The sequence below is a fragment of the Pteropus vampyrus genome, unplaced genomic scaffold (assembly GCF_000151845.1).
Source record: "Pteropus vampyrus isolate Shadow unplaced genomic scaffold, Pvam_2.0 Scaffold12, whole genome shotgun sequence".
Taxonomy (NCBI): Eukaryota; Metazoa; Chordata; class Mammalia; order Chiroptera; family Pteropodidae; genus Pteropus; species Pteropus vampyrus.
In genome coordinates, this window is record NW_011888793.1 from 14552750 (window position 1) to 14573732 (window position 20983).

Consider the following 20983-nt stretch of genomic DNA (forward strand, 5'->3'; position numbering starts at 1 on the left):
ATTACAGATAAAGCTGCTGTGAACCTTCATGAATGAATCTTTGTATGGACAAATACTTTCATTTCTCTTGGATAAATAAATACCTCATAGTAGGAATGGCTAGGTCGTGTAACTTTTTAAAAGTTGCCTATTTCAAAAATGGTTATACTATTTTGCATTCCCAGTGGCTCCATATCCTTACCAACTCTCAGTATGTTCAGTTATTTTAATTTGTGAAATTCTAATAGATGTGTAGTGAGTGATACATTTCATTGTAGTTTTGACTTGCATTTTTCCCTAATGACAGGTAGTGTTTACCATTTTTTCATAGGCCTATTTGCCATTCGTATTATATTCTTTGGTGATATGTATTTTCGAATCTTTTGTCTACTTTTTCTGTTATTTGGGTTTTCTTACTTTGAATTTTGAGAGTTCTTTATGTATTCTGGTTAAACTTTCATCAACTTTGCAAATACTTTCTTATAGTCTGTGGCTTTTTTTTAAAAAGTTTTTTTTCAAAAAACAGGAGTTCTAGATTTTTATGAAATCCAGTTTATCAATTTTTATAATTTTATCTAAGAAATCCTGATCTTGTTCTAACTCAGGGTAACAAATAATATCTGTTTTCTTCTAGAAGCTTTGTACTTTTTTAAATCATTAGGTGAAACTCATTTAGGTCTAATATTCAGTGTGACTTATTTTTTGTATAAGGGCAAGGTATGGATCAGTGTTCTTTTTTTGTTGTTGTTGAAAAGACCAGCTTTTCTCCACTGAATTGCTTTTGCAGTTTTGTTGAAAATCAGCTGACTATAAATGTGAGGGTTTATTTCTAGACTCAGTTTTATTTCATGGATCTGTATGTCTCTGATTATACTAATACCACACTATCTTTATTACCGTGCTTTGTATATTAAGTTTTAAAATTGGGAGGTGTGAGTCCTCCAACTTTATTCTTCTTTTCAAAATTGTTTTCACTATTTTGGGTCCCTTGAATTTGCATATTGGTTTTAGAATCAGCTTATCAGTTTCTGGTGGTGGGGAAGAACAGTGGGGAATTTGATAGGGATTTTATTGAATATGTATTCAGTTTGGGGAGTATTGTCATCTTAACAATAGTAAATTTTCTAATCCATGAACATTTATTTCCATATATTTAGTTCTTCTTTAATTTCTTAAACTGTGTTTTATAGTTTTCAAAGTATAAGTTTTGTATTATTTTTGTTAAACTTATTCTTGAATATTCTTTTTGATGCTATAGTAAGTGAAAGGGCTTTCCTAATTTCATTTTTGGATTGTTCACTGCTAGTGAATATAAAGACAATGGAATTTTATGTATTGTTCTTGTCTTATACTCTGCAACTTTGCTGAACTTGTTTTAGTTCTAATAACTTTTAGAGAATTCCTCAGGACTTTCTGTAAACAAAATTATGTCATCTGCAAATTGAGATAGTTCTTCTTCCTTTCCAATCTGGATATCTTTTATATCAATTTCTTGCCTAATTGCCCTGGCTAGAAACTATAACAATGTTAAACAAAAGTGGTGAGAGTGAACATCTTGCCTTTTCTTGTTGCTGATTTTAGGTGGAAAGCATTACCTTTCATTACTAAGTATGTGGTAGTTGTGGAATTTTTGTATATTCTATTAGGTTAAGGAAGTCCTCACTTATTCCTTGTTTTTTTTTTTTTTTTTAAATCATAAAAAGGTGTCGGATTTTTGTTGAATGCTTTCTCTGTGGCTATTAAGGTGGTCATGTGGTTTTTGTCCTTTATTGGCATGGAATTATTACATTAATTGATTTTTGATTTTTAACTCAAGCATATATTCTGGGGTAAAACTCTCACTTGGTCATGGTTTATAATCCTTTTTATATGTTGCTGGGCTTAGTTTGCTAGTATTTTATTGAGGATTTTGGTGTCTGTATTCACAAAAGATGTTGGTGTTTTCTTGTAATGCCTTTGTCTGGCTTTGATGTTTCCTCCTCTTCTTTTTTTTGGAAGAATTTGTGAAGTATTGGTATTAATTCTTTAGGTCTTTGATCGAATTCATCAATGAAGTCATTTGGGCCTGGGTTTTTTATTGGGGAAAGTTTTAAAATTACTAATTGAATTTGTTGTTATATAACTATTCAGATTTTTTAATTTCTTCTTGAGTCAGTTTCTGTAGTTTGTGTCTTTCTAGAAATTTGTTCATTACATCTTAACTATCTAAGTTGCTGGCATATGTAGTTAGTTGTTCACAGTGTTTTTATATGATCCTTTTTATTTCTGTAAGGTGTCAGTAGTGATGTCTCATATTTTATTACTGATTTTAGTAATTTGAGTCTTTTTTTTTTTACGGTCAATCTAGCAGAGCTTTGTCACTTTTGTTGGTCTTTTCAAAGAACCATCTTCTGGTTTTGTCAATTTTTTGCTATTATTTTTGTATTCTCTATTTTATTAATTTTCACTCTAATCTTTATAATTTCCCTTTTTCTCCTTGCTTTAGATTTAATTTGCTCTCCCTGCCCCTTTCTTAAAGTAGAAGATTAAGTCATTGATTTAAGATCATTTTTTTTATTATGTTCATTTATAGCTATAAATTTCTCTTTAAGCATTGCTTTAGTTATATCCCATAAATTTTGGTATGCTGTGTTATTGTTTTTTTATCTCAACGTATTTTCAATTTCCATTGTGATTTCTTCTTGACTTGTTGATTTTTTTAGGAGTGTTATTTAATTACCACACATTTGTGAATTTTCAAAGTTTTCTTTTGTTATTTCTAATTTCATTCTACTGTTGTCAGAGAATATACTTTGTATTATTTCAGTTATCTCAAACTTTTTGAAGCTTATTATATGGCCTAACCTGGAGACTGCTACATGTACACTTGAGAAGAATGTATATTTTGCTGTTGTTGGGTGCTATATTTTCATCATTTTACTTTCAATCGATTTATGTCTTTGAATTTAAAGGCAGTATTTGGTTGTCCAGCTTGCCTTATTTGTTTCCTGTCTCATAGGAATTGACTTTCAGTGTCTTGAGAAACCTTGTTTCTCTATATTTTGATGTTTTTTTAGTTGTTTCAGGCAGAAGGATATATCCTTTCCTTTTTATTCCATCTTGTCTGGAAGCTGTGTCTTAGTTTTTGTTTCAGTGAAATGATTAGCATGTGACTTGGAAATGACTTTAATAATGAACTTAGAACTGTTAACCTGAAGACCATACAGGTTTAATGTCTTTTAGAAAGTATATAGTGAGTATGGTAAAAACAAAAAAGAATATAGTAAGGATTATAGTAAAACATACTAAACAGAGTTTTCTGAAAGGTCTGTGGCATTTTTTTTTAATGTAGTGGGATACTTTTAGGGAACCTATTAACTGATTCAGTTATAAGAATTAAGATAAACTCATGGGAAGGACTTTTATTGTGACATGAGATGTATTTGTATGGAGTTTTCATATTCTGTTGTTTTACAAGTTAAAGTTTTTCAAATAATCTTATGAATTTTTCAGGCATATTAATGAGGATAAGAGAAAAACTGAAGCCCAAAAGCAAATTTTTGATGTTGTTTATGAAGTAGATGGATGTCCGGTCAGTATTTGTTTTTGATGATTGTCGATTTATTTTCTTTCTTGTTATTTAGATTTTATAGTTTTTAATATAAACAGAATCTTGGTACCACTGTCTTTAAATTTATAACTTTAAAAAGTTATTTGCTCCTAAGTGATTTTTTTCTATTAATATTTTTAATCTATACAGGCTAATCTTTTATCTTCTCACCGAAGCTTAATCCAACGCGTTGAAACAATTTCTCTAGGTGAGCACCCCTGTGACAGAGGAGAACAAGTAACTCTCTTTCTCTTCAATGACTGCCTGGAGGTAAAGTTGTACTTAATGTAATATAGTAACATTGCTGATTTGTGTGACTTCTTTGAATATTGAAAACCGAGCTATAATTGAAGTATTATATATAAGTTTAAAGTAAAGTGAACTTAAACAATCGCACTTTTTTGATTGAGACCAATTGTTGGTTTACTACTATTAATAGAATGCTTTTAGAAGTCCTAATATTAAGAAGTTGGATAAATTTCCCTGACTTCAAATTTAAGTCATAATTAAAATTCAGTTTATTCCTATGCAAATAAATGCTTAAGTCAAGAATTTTAGGAACTTCTTGTTTCTATGCATATATATGTAAAAGGTTTACAAAAAAATTATGCATTCATTTTGAAATTTAAGTAGATTTTTTTCATCAAAGAAGTCAATATTTTGTGGAAGAGAGATAACTTGATTATTTAATATTATAAATTATGATCTAATTTTTACTTAAGACAGCAGGTTTCAGAGTGATTGGTCAGTATATCAGGTGGGGTTTAATGATTCTAATTCTAAATTTCTCATCTAAGTTAAATTTTTCCCTCATATTATTCCTACAGGCAAATTGAATTGTGTTTGTGTGTTTTTTTTAACCCTTTTCTTTAATTGTGTTAATAGTGTATTTTTAAACAACTAAGCAGTCAAATAGGGGATATAAAAGAGTGTATTTTTCTTTCATCTCAGAAGATAAAACTGTTGGTTTTGATAAAAACAGATATTAACCAGAAGACTAATTTGACATATCTATTATTGAGTAACTTTCTGTTGCTTTCATTAAAGTGATCGATAAGTTTCTTTTTTCTTTTTTAAAAAAGTTTATACCTCTTTTTTCTTTTTCTACCTCTCATGCTGCCCTCTTGTATCATGTATATTATTATAAAATACCAGAGAATCTTAGAGAATAAGTCATGCACAGGCACCAAAAATTCACTTGTGTTAAATGCAAAGTTTTGTTGTGAAGTTAGTGGAAAATGATGTTTTCATTAGTTTAGTAATGTCACAAAACACAAAGGACAGTGAAAATACTATATGCAATTGACCATACCCTAAACTGAGAAATTTATAAAAAAAAATCATGAGACAGATAATTCTGAACTACTTGTCTCTCCCATAATAAGAACTTTAGGCTACTCTGCTTTTGAGAACATGGGCTAGTCAATTACCAGTCATATTTTTACCTCAATTCGCATTATCATGGTGTTTTACTGTTCACAGTTGGTAGATATTTCTATTTATTAGCTTCTATTAAAGCTTTTTGGGGTTTTTCCTGTTGAAGTCCCTAAGTCAACTGGCCCCATTTATCTAATAGGTTAGGTTTTCTATACTTTCCTACTAATCCATTCTGGTTTTTATTCCCCCTTAATCCTGAGAGAATTGTGACCAGCTTTAAATTTTTGATCTTACATCCCTTTCATATTCTGTGAAGTCTTCTATAACTGGCTCATTGACCTTCCTTCCACTTTAATTCTAACATTAAATTTGGACTTCAAGATTTATAATCCCAAACTCTTGTCCTTTAGCTTTTTTGTTTTAAGTATATAACAAACCTCTTAGCAAATTTGGAATGAAGAGTATGGTAAAAGTTAGAACATTAAAAATGTATACAATCTATAGTGACAGCTCTTAAATATGACGTAACGTTTTACTGAAGCTGAACTAATTTGGTATTTAAGGGTATATTTTTTTTTATAGTTTTATCTGTATTTTTGGGTTTTTTACCTTGATTTACTAGCATTTGTGTCATTAAGAATATTAATACTTGTCATTGCTTTTTCTTTTTAAAAATGAACTTTAAAATTATTTATTTTGCTTAATCAAATTAATTCAAAAGTATATTCAAATATTACAGGGGAAATAATTATTAAGTGTATCATTTATTTTTACTATATTAATATAAATGAACTTTTAATATTTGATATGTAACACGTCAGTGTCATTTCTGCTTCAATGTGAATACGATACTGACTGCCTTTTGATCTTTTCTTATTAGTCAAGAAAAGGTAATAACTTTTCAGCCATACTTTGTCATATTTATGATGGTGACCAATCAATCTCAATTCATTAAGTAACTTAATCTAAATAATTTTGCGTGAATGACTTTCAGTTGATGATTATAACCACAAAAGAGATGTTCTTTTAACAAGGCAAAATAACATACTAAGATTTCATGGAAGTAAAAACAGTAAATTTAAAGACCTAATAAAATTCACAGAACTCAAGGACATCATGAATCACATGGTCCTTTCTGATTTTGCTGCCGGCTATTTTAGTGTAGTATTTATCCATCTCCTTCTTTTGCAAGAAGGTTAGGTAAAGTTATATCTGAACACAGCACTTTAAATTTAAATTTTATGCCATTTATTTAATGTATTGTTTAATTACCTTTTAATTTTCTTCTTTCTCAATAGTATAAAAATATGAGCAGCAGAACCATTTCTTTATTATTCTCCCCTTTATTCTCAGGATCTAAGATAATCATAAATTCTGCTTTGATATCAGTTATCTTTTGAGCCCAAGACAGAGGTCCCAGAGTAACTATTCCCCTTTCAGAACTCAAGAAGATTCCTTGGTTCTTTGATTATATTACTTCTCACAATGCTAAGTTCTTTCATATCTCTGGGATCTTTTGCATAGATCCTGCCCCTCCGCCTGTTTTTCTTGACTTTTGAGCTCTTCTCATAAATGTGAACATTTCTGCCAATTACATGCATGAATTTGTCACATGGTAACTCTGCTTCTTCTCAAATATGAATTCTGCAATGACTAATAGTCAGATGAGCTGCATATAGATTTATGTGATTAATGCCATTTTATTTTTAAGTAGTTGGTCTTTGTTTTTATTCATATTTCTTATAATGACTTTTCTCCCCCTTATAATTAGATAGCAAGAAAACGACACAAAGTTATTGGCACTTTTAGGAGTCCTCCTGGCCATACTCGACCTCCAGCTTCTCTTAAGCATATTCATCTAATGCCTCTTTCTCAAATTAAGAAAGTGCTGGACATAAGAGAGACTGAAGGTATGCTCATTGGATAAACTATTGGCTAAATAAAAATAGTTTATATTCATTGTAGGTTTGATTCACTCCCTTACGTTTCATGTTTAACTAGTAAATTATCTTTACATATAGTTGGTTAGTTCTGGTAAAGTAATTGTTTTAATACTTCTATCCCAACTCCATCTCTAGGAACTGACTTGATTTTTTTTTTTTTTTTTCCCGAATGAAAGTGCTTTCTCAACCTGTGAAATATCTTTATCCCTTAAATGGTTACCTGTCAAAATAATGCTCTAAGCTAGCCTATTCCCACCCCAAAACTTTTCATTTCTTCATAATCCAAAAGAAATCATCAGTCTATTACCTGTGCTCCACATCTTATACCTTCCCTGTCGCCAGTGGCTGCGTTGTTAAGGGTACATTTAGGATATGACCAGGTATAGATATGTATGAGTAAATATACCCAGAGTAACTGTGGTAGACCTGACATGGAGTTAAGTGTATATTACGGGGAGGTTTTACTCTCAGCTTTGGTAGTGTTAGGGAGAGTTCTCTGACAGCCTGAAATTGCCAGAAGTTTGTACCTACTCAAAACAGTATCATTGTTTAACTAGCACCTAGTGATGTGTCTGCATGGCCATTTTCTGGATGTTAGGCATATGTTTTTACAATGTCACCTGGTTCTATTACTGACCCCACCCTCTAATAATGTAAAGTTTTGAGTTAATAGAAACAATTAAAACTCAAACATCAACTGTATTGCTATCTTTACTTGTCACATTCTGGATTTATTAAAGGTTATTTAGAGAATTTATTTTAAATCATTTTCATATTTTTGGATTATAATAATGGAAGACGTTTAAAATAAGTTCTGTTTTAGCATATTGGTCATAACATTTTCTAATTTAATATTTGGACATTTTGTTTCTTTGAACTTGATTTAAGTAAGTCAAGTTATTCTTACAATACTGTTTTATTTTGAAACTCAAATTCTAGAATTCTAAGAAATGATATAATCTAATTTTTAAAAATTCCATCATAGAAAATATTAAATTTATAGAAAACATGTTTACTTAATATCAAATTATCATTGTTGGTCCCTCATATTGTACTTTCTGTTATAATTCTAATGTTTCAATGTAATATGGTGATGCTCTTTGTCCAGTTAAAAATAGAAGAGATGGAAAGGGTGAAGAAGAGATCATTTCATTGGAATTTTGTTGGTCTGAGAGAACTAAACTTGCATAAATCTGTTATTTTCCAAGGAATAACACTTAATGTTTATGATTCTGGAACTAGATTGCCATAATGCTTTTGCCTTGCTTGTGAGGCCACCAACGGAGCAGGCAAATGTGCTGCTCAGTTTCCAGATGACGTCAGAGGAACTTCTAAAAGAAAACTGGCTAAAGATGCTATGTCGACACGTAGCCAACACCATTTGTAAAGCAGATGCTGTAAGTTCTTAATCCACAAATATAATGAAAAGTTAAATTCCATGACAGTGCGTTCAAGCTAAACCTGTACATTTCTAGTGACTTGTTAATTATGAATAGAGGAGAGTTTTAGTTTCGTGTGTATTGAGGAAAGCTGGTTTAATAAGTTCTTTTGGAAAAGAACTTTTAAAAGCATAGACACATGAAACATTTTTTTGAGTCTCTAGTTTACAGATAGGCCCTTGTAACCTTGTAGCTCCTATGGCTCTAAATTAGTGAGGCTTTGGGACTTGTGGTAATGTACCCTGTGATTTTCATGGTGCTCTTTAACTTGGCTGTTTGTAAAATAGAAGATATTTTGTTCTGTTGTTCTTTTATCTAACTGAAAGCAATAGGTGAGTTGTAGCAAGTTGCTTTTCCTTTCAGGCAAGTAGCCAGTCCCGTTTTCTCAGTACAACCTCTTAAAATCAAATACCATTATGAATATATAATTATCCTATACAGATTAAGATGAAGATACATGAGAAAATCAAATTATCAAAGTTAAAAGACACACCAGAAATGAAATATACGTCCCTTAAAAGATAATTTGATTTCTTCATTACATATGGAGGAGACATGTGATATATAACCCCTTCATCTTTGCACTAATGACATAGGTAGAGGAGATTGTATTCATAGGTAACCCTTATCAGTACAGTAGTACTGAAACTGAGATTGCCTTGGATAGTCTTGCAACAATAAAATGTTTATTTTATCATAGTTAAGTATTCCCTTGAAAGACACTGAGATGTAATTATTGTGGTTCATAAAGTACATAATACTTGATTAAAACTCCCTACATAAGTGTTTAGAACAATTAACAGACTTTCTGATTTGTTCGTTTGTTAAAATTTCTGCGGGCCAATATATGGTGTTATAAATAAAGGGTTGTTTGTCCCACAAAAAAGATTCATAGAGGAAATACAATGCTAGTCCTAAAACAGAATGTTGGCTAGAAAAATGATGGAGACAGTTTTTATTGTAAAGCTTACAAAACTACCCATTATAAGGAAGAATTTTTTTTCACAGTTCTAGGTATTCATATTTAAAATGGATCCTTGCAATATAGTGATTGCCTATTTTAGAAATTACTCCTGCATCTATCATGGTGTCAGACTAAATGGCTTATGCAGTCTTTTCCATAAACAGTTAATGGAAAAATTTCCTTAAACTACAGTCTGTTGAATTACTAGCCACGAGATGGCTAATAATCCTAGAACTCAAATATAAACAACTAATGAAAAAATTTCATTAAGTAAAATTAACCACAAGATGGCAGCAAACATTTAACTATGTCCTGATTTATACTGTCTTAAATCACGAAATTCTTTCGAGTTGTGAAATTGTTACTAAGAAATATGTTTGTAAATTTACCTATTTAGTGACTTCACTTGAGCTCTTTCCCACATTTAAAATATTGTATGTAGTAAATTTTTAAAAAGTCTTCAATGTCTTATCATTTGAGAACATTTGCCATGTTGAAGAGAAAGTATTTCTAAATATATATACACAAAAGATGTAACAGATAAAAATCTCTGATTCTTTGAATCAGTAGTTTTTATTCTTTTATTATATATATTTTTGGTGCACTAAATAATTGGAGCTTAAATTATATGAGTAAAATAAGTCTAACTATTCTACACTATTTTATTTGTCATGCCCATTTGATTTAAGAATTAAAATTTTCAGGCTGAAAGAAAACATATTACTTCACATGTGAAACTAAGGCCATGAGTTTAAAGCTAACATTGTAATCCAGATATCTTTATTCTCAGTTAAACCTTCTTGATAGATTTTCTCTCCATGGATATTATGTCCCATATTCTGTTATTTCAGAATTTAAATATTAAAGTTTTAATCTGGTGAAAATTTTTTCCTCAGAATATTTAGGTATGTATTTTGGGTCTTTTGCCAACATGTAACCTTCAATTGTGTGGTCCATACTCTTAAAGCTCATAAATCACTTGAGGTTAGATGATAGCTTTGCTGAAGTCATTACAGATTTCTAACCTCTAATATCAAAAGTAAAATTTTATTAACATAAATTTAAGCACTATTATCACTCCCCTCCGCCCACTCTTCCACTTTGAATAGTTTAGAGGTACCTTGATAACTAAATGTCTTAGGCTAAAGTTCAGTGCTTTTACCACTAATTCTTTATATTTCTTTAAACAATCAAACTAATCCTATATCTTGATGAAATCACCATTGGCTACTTATTAGTGGCAATATTCATTCTTAGTTTTTAAACTTAAAACTAGAATTTCTAATTTCATGAAGAATAGGTTGAAGACAGAACATATGCAAGAAGAGTTTGTATTTCTGTGCCAATAATATTTATAATGGAGTTCATATGATTTCTATTTAAAATTATAATTATTTTGCTGATTATTAGCCATACATAATAAATTGTTAATATAAATGTCTGTTATTGGCACCATTATAATTTGGCCTTATCAGAAGATCTAAACTATAAATATGATTACAGAGTTTGAGGGACAGGCTAAGGGAGGGGGCCCAATGATACTAGATATTTTTTTCTTTTACATCTTTGAGTTTGAGGACTAGTAGGAGAGAACTTAGGGAAGGAGATTTGATAACTCACATGTATAGTTGAGCTCATTGGCTTAAGATATCAGAAATTCTAGAATATTTCCTGTGAATTAATAACACCCAGGAGTAGGCCTCTAAAATCTGTAGCTGAGGTTCAGTTTCTCCTGAAAACAATATCATGTATCTCATTGGAGAAATTGATTACTATATAATTTTTAAACTCAGATCTGTGTTTAGAGCTCGTCTTAAATTCATGTGGATTTGGTGCTGATTGAAGAACTTCTCTTCCCAAGCTGCTTTAAGTCTTGAGATATATTGACAAAAACATAAAATGTTTTTAGAATTATATTAGTGTGTTATTAAAATTGAGTTGGTTCCGGTACTGAATATCATTTTCATTTTAGAAATTTAGAGGAATAGATTAGAAAGTGAGATTTCAGGGGGCAGAATGGGAATTTTTGAGGAAAAAGAGTAATAGAAAAAAGCCTGAGAATACTGAACATAAGTTTCCCCTCCTTGGTACTTTTGTCTATGATTTGTCTGAATTTTTCCTTCCTCTATGCAGAGAGAACTAAAGGAAGTTCATCTTTACATCTTCAACAGCTATATTGTCTTCTCAGCCGCTGGTGAACTAACTAGATGTTTGGTTTACCCTTTCAGTCATTCTGAACTCAAAGCCTTCTAGTAATGTAAAAGACCTTATATCTGTTTTCCCCCACCAAATCAGAAGCAATTTATATGTTCGTAGAGAGAGAACATGAAACCATCTGTTCCCAATTCAGTTCATAGGTGGTTAATAGTTAAGATCACAATAGAAAGTACTGAGAATCTCTTTTCTTTGTTTGCAACTACTTTAAATTTCAGGGGCCTTCATTATAAAAAGAGCATTTTACCAACATTAAACATACTTGGTATTTCATTTCATTAAATATACATTAATATGTTTTACATCTAAATATTCAAGATAATTATATTTGCACATAAGAAAAAAAATCAAATAAAAGTATACTGCAGTAAATATATGCACCTGCCCCACTGGTCTTTTCAGTGACATAACTGTTGATACTTTTATGGGTATCTTTCCAGAAATATAAGCATAGACATGAGCATATCTTGTTAGATTGATTCCTAGGTAACTATCACAAATGAGATACTTTAGTTGTTTAAGTTCTTTTGTATGTAGGTCAATCTTTGATATTTGTATATTAATTTTGTAACTGATCATTTTTATTATCTTACTGTTTCCAATTGTTTTTTCACCTAATTCTATTGGATTTTTCAGCTTTCAGTTTTTAAAAAATATCATAATTTGACCAATTCAAAGTGAACATTGATAAATTACTTGTAGTTTAAAGTAGTTTAAAAACACAGCATAATGGAGGAAAATGATTTAGTGTCACCATTTTTTTCCTGAATTTGTCTCTATATCTAGGAACATAAAAAACTTCTATCAAATAGATTTTCAATATATAATTATTGATCGGATGAATCCAAATTGAAATGAAATCACATGAAATTAAAATCGAAAATGGAATGAAATGAAAACAAAATTAAGTTCATAAAACTAAAGTTAAAGCTGTTCTTAGCTTATGGTGCCATACGTACAGCAGTGTAGGGAATGTAATCTTTCTATGAGATGTAGGAAATCTTAATAATGCAAAACCTTGCAGTTGTATATGAATGAAGGTGGAGAGAGACTCACGGTTAGGCAGAGCTTGAATCACAGTCCCGACTACTTTGTTTCTCATGGATTGGCAAGAGATATTAACTATTCAGAGTTCTTTTTCAAATGATTATCTAGATAATTGACATGAACCAACTGAAAATTATTAGAATTTAGAGTTTAGTTAAGTAGCCAAATAAAATATAAATATATACATGTCAATATTTTTCCTCTTTACCAACAGTAATCAACTAGAAATTGTAGGTAATGAAGACCCCCTTTCCAATAAAATTTGGTATAAATTTAGTATAATTCTAAGAATAGTCTTATAAGGAACAAATGAAACCTATTTTAAGAAAACAACAGTAGTTTATAGAGAGACCTGTGATGTTCCTGAATGAGAATGCTAACTAGTCATAAAGATAGTTCACTGAAGTCCTTATAAAATCCTATAGGGAATTTCAGGAATTTGACAGAATGATTCCAAAGATATTTAAAGAAAAAACAACAACAAGAAAATTTAGAAAATAGTACTTTCTTTATGAGATATTAAATTGTATTGTTAAAGTTACAATAATCAGAACATTTTACCCTGAAAAATTTAGAGATGAGTCAATGGAAAGGATAGAAGGCCTTGAAATAAGACTTTATCGTATGATAAATGTAGAACCATAGCAATTTAATAAGATTGTTAACTCATGATGCTTAGATAGTTGGTTAAGTACTTAGAGAAAATTAGATGTATATCCTAACCATGCATCTACATAAATTATAGATTCAAGAATTATAAGTGAAAAAGTGAAACTATTTCAAAAACTCATCAAGAAAACATAGGTGGTGAATGTTTAATCTTTTTTTTTTGGTCGAGTTTTAGGAATTCTCTGTTTATAGATAGATTAATCCCTTATCAAATATATGATTTGCAAATATTTTCTCCCATTCTGTGAGTTGCACTTTTACTCTTTGATAGTGTCTTTTTTTAATTTAAAATTTTCATAAAGTCCAGTTTTTTTTTTTTGTTTCCTCTGCCTTTGGTGTCATACCTAAGAAATCAATGCTAAATCCACTGTCTTGAAGCTTTCTTTGCCCTATGTTTTCTTCTGAGAATTTTATAATTTTAGCTTTTAGATATTTGATCTATTTTGAGTTAATTTTGGATATGGTGTAAAGTAAGGGTCTAACTTAATTCCTTTTTGCCTGTGGATATCTAGCTTTCCTAGCACCATTTGTTGAAAAGACTGTTCTTTTCCTATTAAATAGTCTTGATGCCCTTGTCAAATCATTTGACCACGTGAGGTCAAATGAGCTCTCTGGTCTGTTCCATTATTTCTGGGCTTTCTATTCTAATTCATCTCATTTGATTCCATTCCTTTATGCTAGTACCTTATTATTTAGATAAAAGTAACTTTGTAATAAGTTTTAAAACCAGGAAATTTGAGACTTCCAAATTTGTTCTTTTTCAAGATTATTTTGGCTATTTGGGATCCCTTGTGATTCTATATGAATTTTAGAATGAATTTTTCTTTTTCTGAAAAAAATCATTGGGAATTTGATAGGATTTCACAGAATCCGTAGACTGTTTTGGGTAGTATTGACTTAACAATATTGTCTTCCAGTTCATGAACATGGGATATTTTTCCATTTATTGGTGTATTCTTTAATTTCTTTCAGCAACATAATGATATTTTGTAGTTTACAGTGTTTGTTCCATCTCCTTGGTTAAGTTTATTCCTAAGTATTATTATTTTTCTTGCTATTGTAATAGTTTATTTCTTAATAAGTGGAAACAGTTTAACTGTTCAAAAATAGTAGAATGGTGAAATTAATTTTAATATAATCAGAAGAGCCTTTTATAAGCTGTTCACTAATAATTCCTTTGAGTATTAAATGACATGAAAAATACACATATACAGCTAATTGAAAAACATAAAATATAAAACTGAACGGTATGACTCCAATTTTGTTAAAATAAAATGATTTTATTCATGGAGGAAAGTATCTATGGGGACTATACCAAAATGTAAATAGTAAATAGATCATGTGGAAAAGAGAAGGTCAAGCAAACACATCAAAAATCTTGAGTGGCTTCATTTATATATATTCCCATGTGTATATAAGTGCTTAAAGGTTTTATTTTTAGAAACAGTTGTGTTTTTTAAAATTTATTTTAAAATAATAAAAATATTTATTTTCAACAGGAAAATCTTATTTACACTGCCGATCCAGAATCCTTTGAAGTAAATACAAAAGATATGGACAGTACATTGAGTAGAGCATCTAGAGCAATAAAAAAGACTTCAAAAAAGGTGAGTCTCAGTGAAGTTATTGTTTAACATCTCCAAAAAGTATTTTTCAGAGTATATTAAAATAATATTGCCATAAACACCAATGTAAAGATAGCCCATAAAATAAATATGGGTTTTGCTTCTAGAAAATGGCCACAGAGATAATAATTTTAGTTCAGTGAATTCTTTGGCACAGTAATTATAACAACTTGTTATCCTTCCTGTTCTTGTTACAGTGATACTTTTGTGAACTCTACTTCAATAGAAATGTACTAATGGTGTTTTAGGTATAGATACGTGTGCGTTTATCTTAATTATTGCCTCAGACATTTTTTTCAGCAAAGGGCACATGACAGAATCAAGAGACCTGGAATCTAATCCCGACCATATGTAGGTTTCAGTCTTCTAATGATGAAGATAATTTCCCTACTTACCTTATCAGGCTTGTTGAGGACTACATAAGAATTGTAATAGTCTGGAAGAAATTTGCAGCCATAGTCTATAGTTCAAATTTTAGCGGAATCAAACAAAACCCGATTTTTTCTCTCCTAGGCTAGGCTTGTACTCTCACTTTCTTTCTCCCATTGGACTGTAGTGCTCTATGAATGCAAGATGAAATAGTCTATAATGTACAGTTGAAATAGTCTACAATGTACAGTAGGTTTAGTGTTGTTTCATTATAACATTGCTGAGATACCATAGGAACTTAACTGTTGTTTACATCAATTAGCCTATGGTAAAATTGGTTGTGTTCTATGTCGTTTTGCTTAAAGTCATGGAACCTATTGACAACATTAAGTGAGGACTTACTGCACTACATTTTCTCGCTGCTTGTCCAAAGCAATTCTAATTTTGCCATATACTATCTGTACAAAAACTTTAATGTGTATTTGCCTTTGTTTATGTGTAATTGTTCTTATGTTAAGTTTATATGGGCTTACTGAATTGTAACTCAGATTTTTAAATCTAGGTTACAAGAGCATTCTCTTTCTCCAAAACTCCAAAAAGAGCTCTACGAAGGGTTCTTATGACTTCTCAGAGTTCAATGGAGGGGAGAAGTCCTTCCAGCAGTGACAAGCATGTAATGAGTCGTCTGTCTAGCACATCATCATTAGCAGTAAGTGACTTTGATTTAATTGACTAAATGACTTATTCAAATTTATGGAGTTAGTATGGAGTTTGTTAACTTTTAAATATGGAAATCTTAATTTCTCTATTTTTTAAAAAATGTGTCTCTAAACTTTTAACCTCTTTTATTGAGTAAAGGTAGCTGAGAAAACCTCACTTAATGAACTAGAAATAGAGACATGTTTAATATGTAGTTTATTCGATATGAAATTTTATTGGGATTGAGATATGTTCTAAAATCTGTAAGAAAAGAAACATGTTTCAGTCTGGCCTGTCACTTTACTAACACAAATAGTGATGGTTCTGTTTATAAAGATTGGTTTCAGTAATATAACAGAGACTGAGTTTTATTCCTTTTACTATTTCTGCAATTAGTAGAATACAATCTCTGAAATTGTGAACTTCAAAGGATGATATGGGTTCTAAATTCATATGTATATATTTAAATGTTTTCTGAACAAGCCAAATTCCCAATGGTGTCAGAATTATTAGACGTTTAATTAATATTAAGGACATTTCTAACATTTATTACTATCACTAAGTATATGAGTGATGTATCTGTTCTTTGTAAAATTATTAACCTAACCTACCAAGGTTAAGAAAAGCAAGTGACTGTCACTTTAATTGGGTGTCCTTCAGGATGTTTCTTATTCCCTTATCCCCATTTTTGTGGATGAGAGAAAACAGATTAATAGTACTTACCCTATACTGTTACTGTAAGGACTAAATACACACACACACACACACACACACACACACACACACACACGAGTGTGTGCATATGATGTGATCACATACTAAGGGGCAGTTTGAATAGTGGTTAAGCTCATGAACTCAAACACTCCTGTTCAAATCCTGGCTCTGCTGTTTACTAGCTGTATGACTTTTGGCAGGTCAATAAAGATCTCTCTGTTTGAATTTCACCACCCAGAAAATGAGTCTGAGGTAGTAGTTAATTTATGCAAAGTGCTTTGAACAGTCACTTAGCACATAGTGAGTACTCTAGTGTTTTGTAAGTGGTTACCTTTTATTATATAAAATTTACACAGACAAGGCACATCCTATCAATAACTTATTTTTTTAAAAGCTAGTTAAGTCTTTAATTAATCCATCAAAGTGTTAATGCTAAATCTGTGAGTGTGATATTGATCAAAGTTAACCTTCCAATGGGAGAGTTGTACTTAACTGAAAATATAAATATATGCAAAGAAATTTGGTCAATGAAAAGTGTATTAAAATTGACAAAATACAGTAAACATTTCTTTATTAAAATCAGATTATAAGATTTCTAAAGACCAAAGTATTATCCCTTGTTTATTTCCTGCATCTATAGTAACTGTTATAAACATTATTGCTTTTCAAATGAAGGTAATTAGATTTCACAGAAATATTTTAGAAAATTAATTTATATTATTTATGGTTTTATCACTTTTACATAGACAATATAAATTAGAGGTACCCAAAATATCTTTCAGACATTCATGTCCTCTTCTCCGTCTGTTCTAACAGATTATCCATTTTGTTTCCACAAGCAATATAATTGGATTTACTGAGCATGTTTATGTTCAGCATTCAAACTCTACTGGTGGGCACACTCACCAGTAGCATTCAAACTCTACTGGTGGGCGCACAAAACTCCTGGTTTTGTTCTAGACGTCATTCTAGTTTTCAGAGATACTAAAAGGAAATATTTATTTTTCAAATTTCAAAAAAGTTCTGTCCAAGTCATCTTTGAAATTTGCGAAGAATTAGGAGATATGCCAACCAATAATGGAAACAAGACTCATGAAGTTTAATGTGAGCTTATTAGCTATTTGAAATTTGTATTTGTGAAAAAAGAAAATATTCTTTCTCCACTGAATTACTTATTACGTGGGCGGAGACTTTTGAATTCACAACTTTATAACTGCTTTTAATTTATAACAACTTAGGCTAAATAGAGTTACTTTGCATATTGGCACATAAAAATACTTTTACAAGGTAATTTACCCTTAAGTCCAGAAAAAATCAATACTATTAGACATTTTCTTATTTATGAAAGTGGTCATTTTAAAGAATAGTAATAATTTCCATGTAAAGTAGATTCATATTCCAAATCTGATTCTTAATCTTAGATTTATGGCATTTTTATAAAATATATGCTTTTACTATGGCAAATCATAAAAATTTTACTTGAGGAAATGTAAACTTTTATGCTATCTACTTAAGTTATTTGAGTGGTAATACTTTACCAACACAGCTCTTTAAACACTTCATTTTACTACCTTGTATATGAGAACTTATAGCCAGCTACTTTGTTTAGTTACACACAGCCATTCATGGATGTTAAAATGAAACAGTAGCTTTTTTTTCTAATTCATTTTGACTTATACTCACTCTTGGGCTTTTGGTATTCTTGTGCATGCTTCTTTGTTATTGTTAAAAATTCTGATGATATTTAACTTTGACCTCTGGAACAATAAGTTTAGACAGCTTAGTAACTTAATAATCTCTATTATCAGAAGTACTGCTGTTTTGCTCAATTTTTATATGGAGAATAATTATACACATACACAAACACACATGGGTTGCACACATTATACAAAAACTCTTTAGAAGTGTATTCCTTTTAATTTTAGAAAATTATTTCCCATGAAATAATTTCTCCTCTTAATTCTGCTTTATGATTAAGTTAAGAGGAAACCACTAGCATTTGTCTTTTTACCTCAAAACTTGTTTACTAATTTTTAATTTTTTTAATAACCTGAAACACTGAATCATTAATATCTCACAGAAGTACCGCTACTAACAGTAAGCCAATATCTAATCCAATGAGTTGATATAGTTAACTAATATACCCATATTTTTCAGCATACTGTAATAATTTTGTTTTCTCCCTACCCCTCCCCTATTTTAAATTATTTTATTTATATAGTTTAGAATTGTCAGAAGCCTTTAAATTAATTGTTATCGTAATTTGTAAAACATTAAAATGCTATGCATTATGCTAAACTGTATGTTACAATTTTTTAAAGGAAAAATTTTAAATACAAATATTTGTTTTGTCTTTCTAGGGTATCCCATCTCCCTCCCTTGTCAGCTTGCCTTCCTTCTTTGAAAGGAGAAGTCATACTTTAAGTAGATCTACAACCAATTTGATATGAAGCTTTAAAAAAATTTTAATTTATAGAAACTTAAGAACACCTCATATTTAAATAAGAAACTGACTTAAATGGTACTTGTCATTAGCACTTGGTGAAAGCTGGAAAGAATATAGATAACACTAACTATGCCAAGAAAATGATTTTCTTTTTGAAAGAGTAACATTTCCAAGTTAATTCATGTAAAAAATAATTTTGATTTTGCTGTAATTTTTCTCTTTTCTTGAATCGTTCATTTGAAGACCAATAACTTAAATTATTCATGATATTGGTAGCTTTGCAACTAATACAGTAAATAAATTTTATTGGTGGATGCCAAATACTGATGTGAATTTCTTTGTATATTATCCATGAATGAATTTTGGAAATATGTATTTGTGAATCTCATTTTGTGCAGAAATTAAGCGATATCATAGTTCTTAAATAGACAAAAGTTGCATATATTTCTGAGTAAATAACAGGATCTTATTTCACATGTGCTGTTTGAAACACTGTTCCTTTTGCAGTTTATTTTATTCTAAAGTGTATTCAAGATCTAGTGTGTAGCTTTTAAAAGAATAACAGTTAAAGGAGATTGTTTCAAAATACTTTTACAAATTGAGAGACAAGGACAGAAAGATTAAAAAATAATGTATGTTTTGCACAAACATGATATTGGTATAAAGTTGTAGCTGTTTCAGAGACATATATTTATGGTGATTTTAGCCACTAGTAAATCGTGATTTATTTTGATAGTGTGTGGGATTTTGTTTTGAAGGAATACCATGGAGGAAATTATAGTAAAGATTGTTTCTAATCTTTATGAAATAACTCTAAAATTGGCATCAGTTTTACTAATCTGTTGTAAATTACGTAGATATGTGTATGGTCAACTTTTTATTGTGGTCCCATAATTAAATGTAAAATTGAAATACATTCTCTTAGCTGTTGTAAAATATTTTTCAAGCCATGATGTTATCATTCACAATAGTTTTTTTTTTTTTTTTATAGTCAGTAATGCAAAATAATTAAGTTCCTATGAATATATGCACTTTTATTTCCTACCTGTTTAGGGAATACTACAAACATTTAATTGACATTTAACAATTCTGCTTTAATAGTTTAACTGACTATATAGGTTTTTTCCTATACCATATGTGCCACTTTTAAATAGTATATGACCCTTTATTGCTATATTTTAAAAGCAGTTGTATTAGTAAGAACTTTGTAAATAAATACTTAAAACTGGAGTATATTTTATGTTTCGTGTTTTAAACCATTCTTTTAGACAAATTTTTATGGATTAGTATGAATGCCTGCATCAACTTCTTGCTTGTTGTGTATTTGCTTGCATATTTATTTGCTTATTCCTTCCTCCATTTTTGAGCATTATGTATACTGGGCTATGTGTAGGGTAGGATTTTTAAATTTGGAATCTACTTTGCAGAATGGAGCCAATAATAGTTTTATAAAATTTTGTGTTTACATGCATGTATGCATTTTTCTGGCAAAATACACTACTTTTATTATTTTATTGGGAATGGAGCTGTGATTCTCTCCAAAAGTTTGAGATTTCCATTGGAAACGTGTTGGATGTATGAAAATAAGTTATTAGATGAAATTCTGGTACAAAAATTAGTACACAAATATCAATTGTATTTATTGACACTGGACTGCTTTCAAACAAGTTGAAAATACTTTTCCTTAAAAGATACTTGTTATAATAGTATAAAAACCATTGAAATACTTAAGAATAAATCTAATAAGAAATGTACAGGATCTTACAGAGACAACTGTAGAGCTTTATTTACAATAATTATAGACCTTAATGGAGATACTGTATCATAGTCATGACTTGGATACTTAATATTGAAAAATGTCAGTTTTGCCCAAATTGAACTGTAGATTCAAATGAAGCCAATCACAATA

The 20983-nt window shown here is 30.0% G+C and overlaps 1 protein-coding gene across 6 annotated transcripts in view; it reads left to right on the forward strand.

Moving 5' to 3' along the window:
- Window positions 1-20314, forward strand: part of ECT2 (epithelial cell transforming 2) — a 56530-nt gene extending 36216 nt beyond the window's left edge. For all 6 annotated transcript variants that reach the window (XM_011380492.2, XM_011380519.2, XM_023524753.1 and 3 more), the window contains 7 exons: window positions 3472-3550; window positions 3719-3838; window positions 6717-6855; window positions 8131-8285; window positions 14721-14828; window positions 15778-15924; window positions 18989-20314. In XM_011380492.2, coding sequence (XP_011378794.1) covers window positions 3472-3550; window positions 3719-3838; window positions 6717-6855; window positions 8131-8285; window positions 14721-14828; window positions 15778-15924; window positions 18989-19078 — 838 coding nt within the window. In that variant the 3' untranslated portion in view covers window positions 19079-20314. The remainder of the gene's footprint in view (window positions 1-3471; window positions 3551-3718; window positions 3839-6716; window positions 6856-8130; window positions 8286-14720; window positions 14829-15777; window positions 15925-18988) is intronic.
- The last annotated feature ends 669 nt before the right edge of the window (window positions 20315-20983 follow it).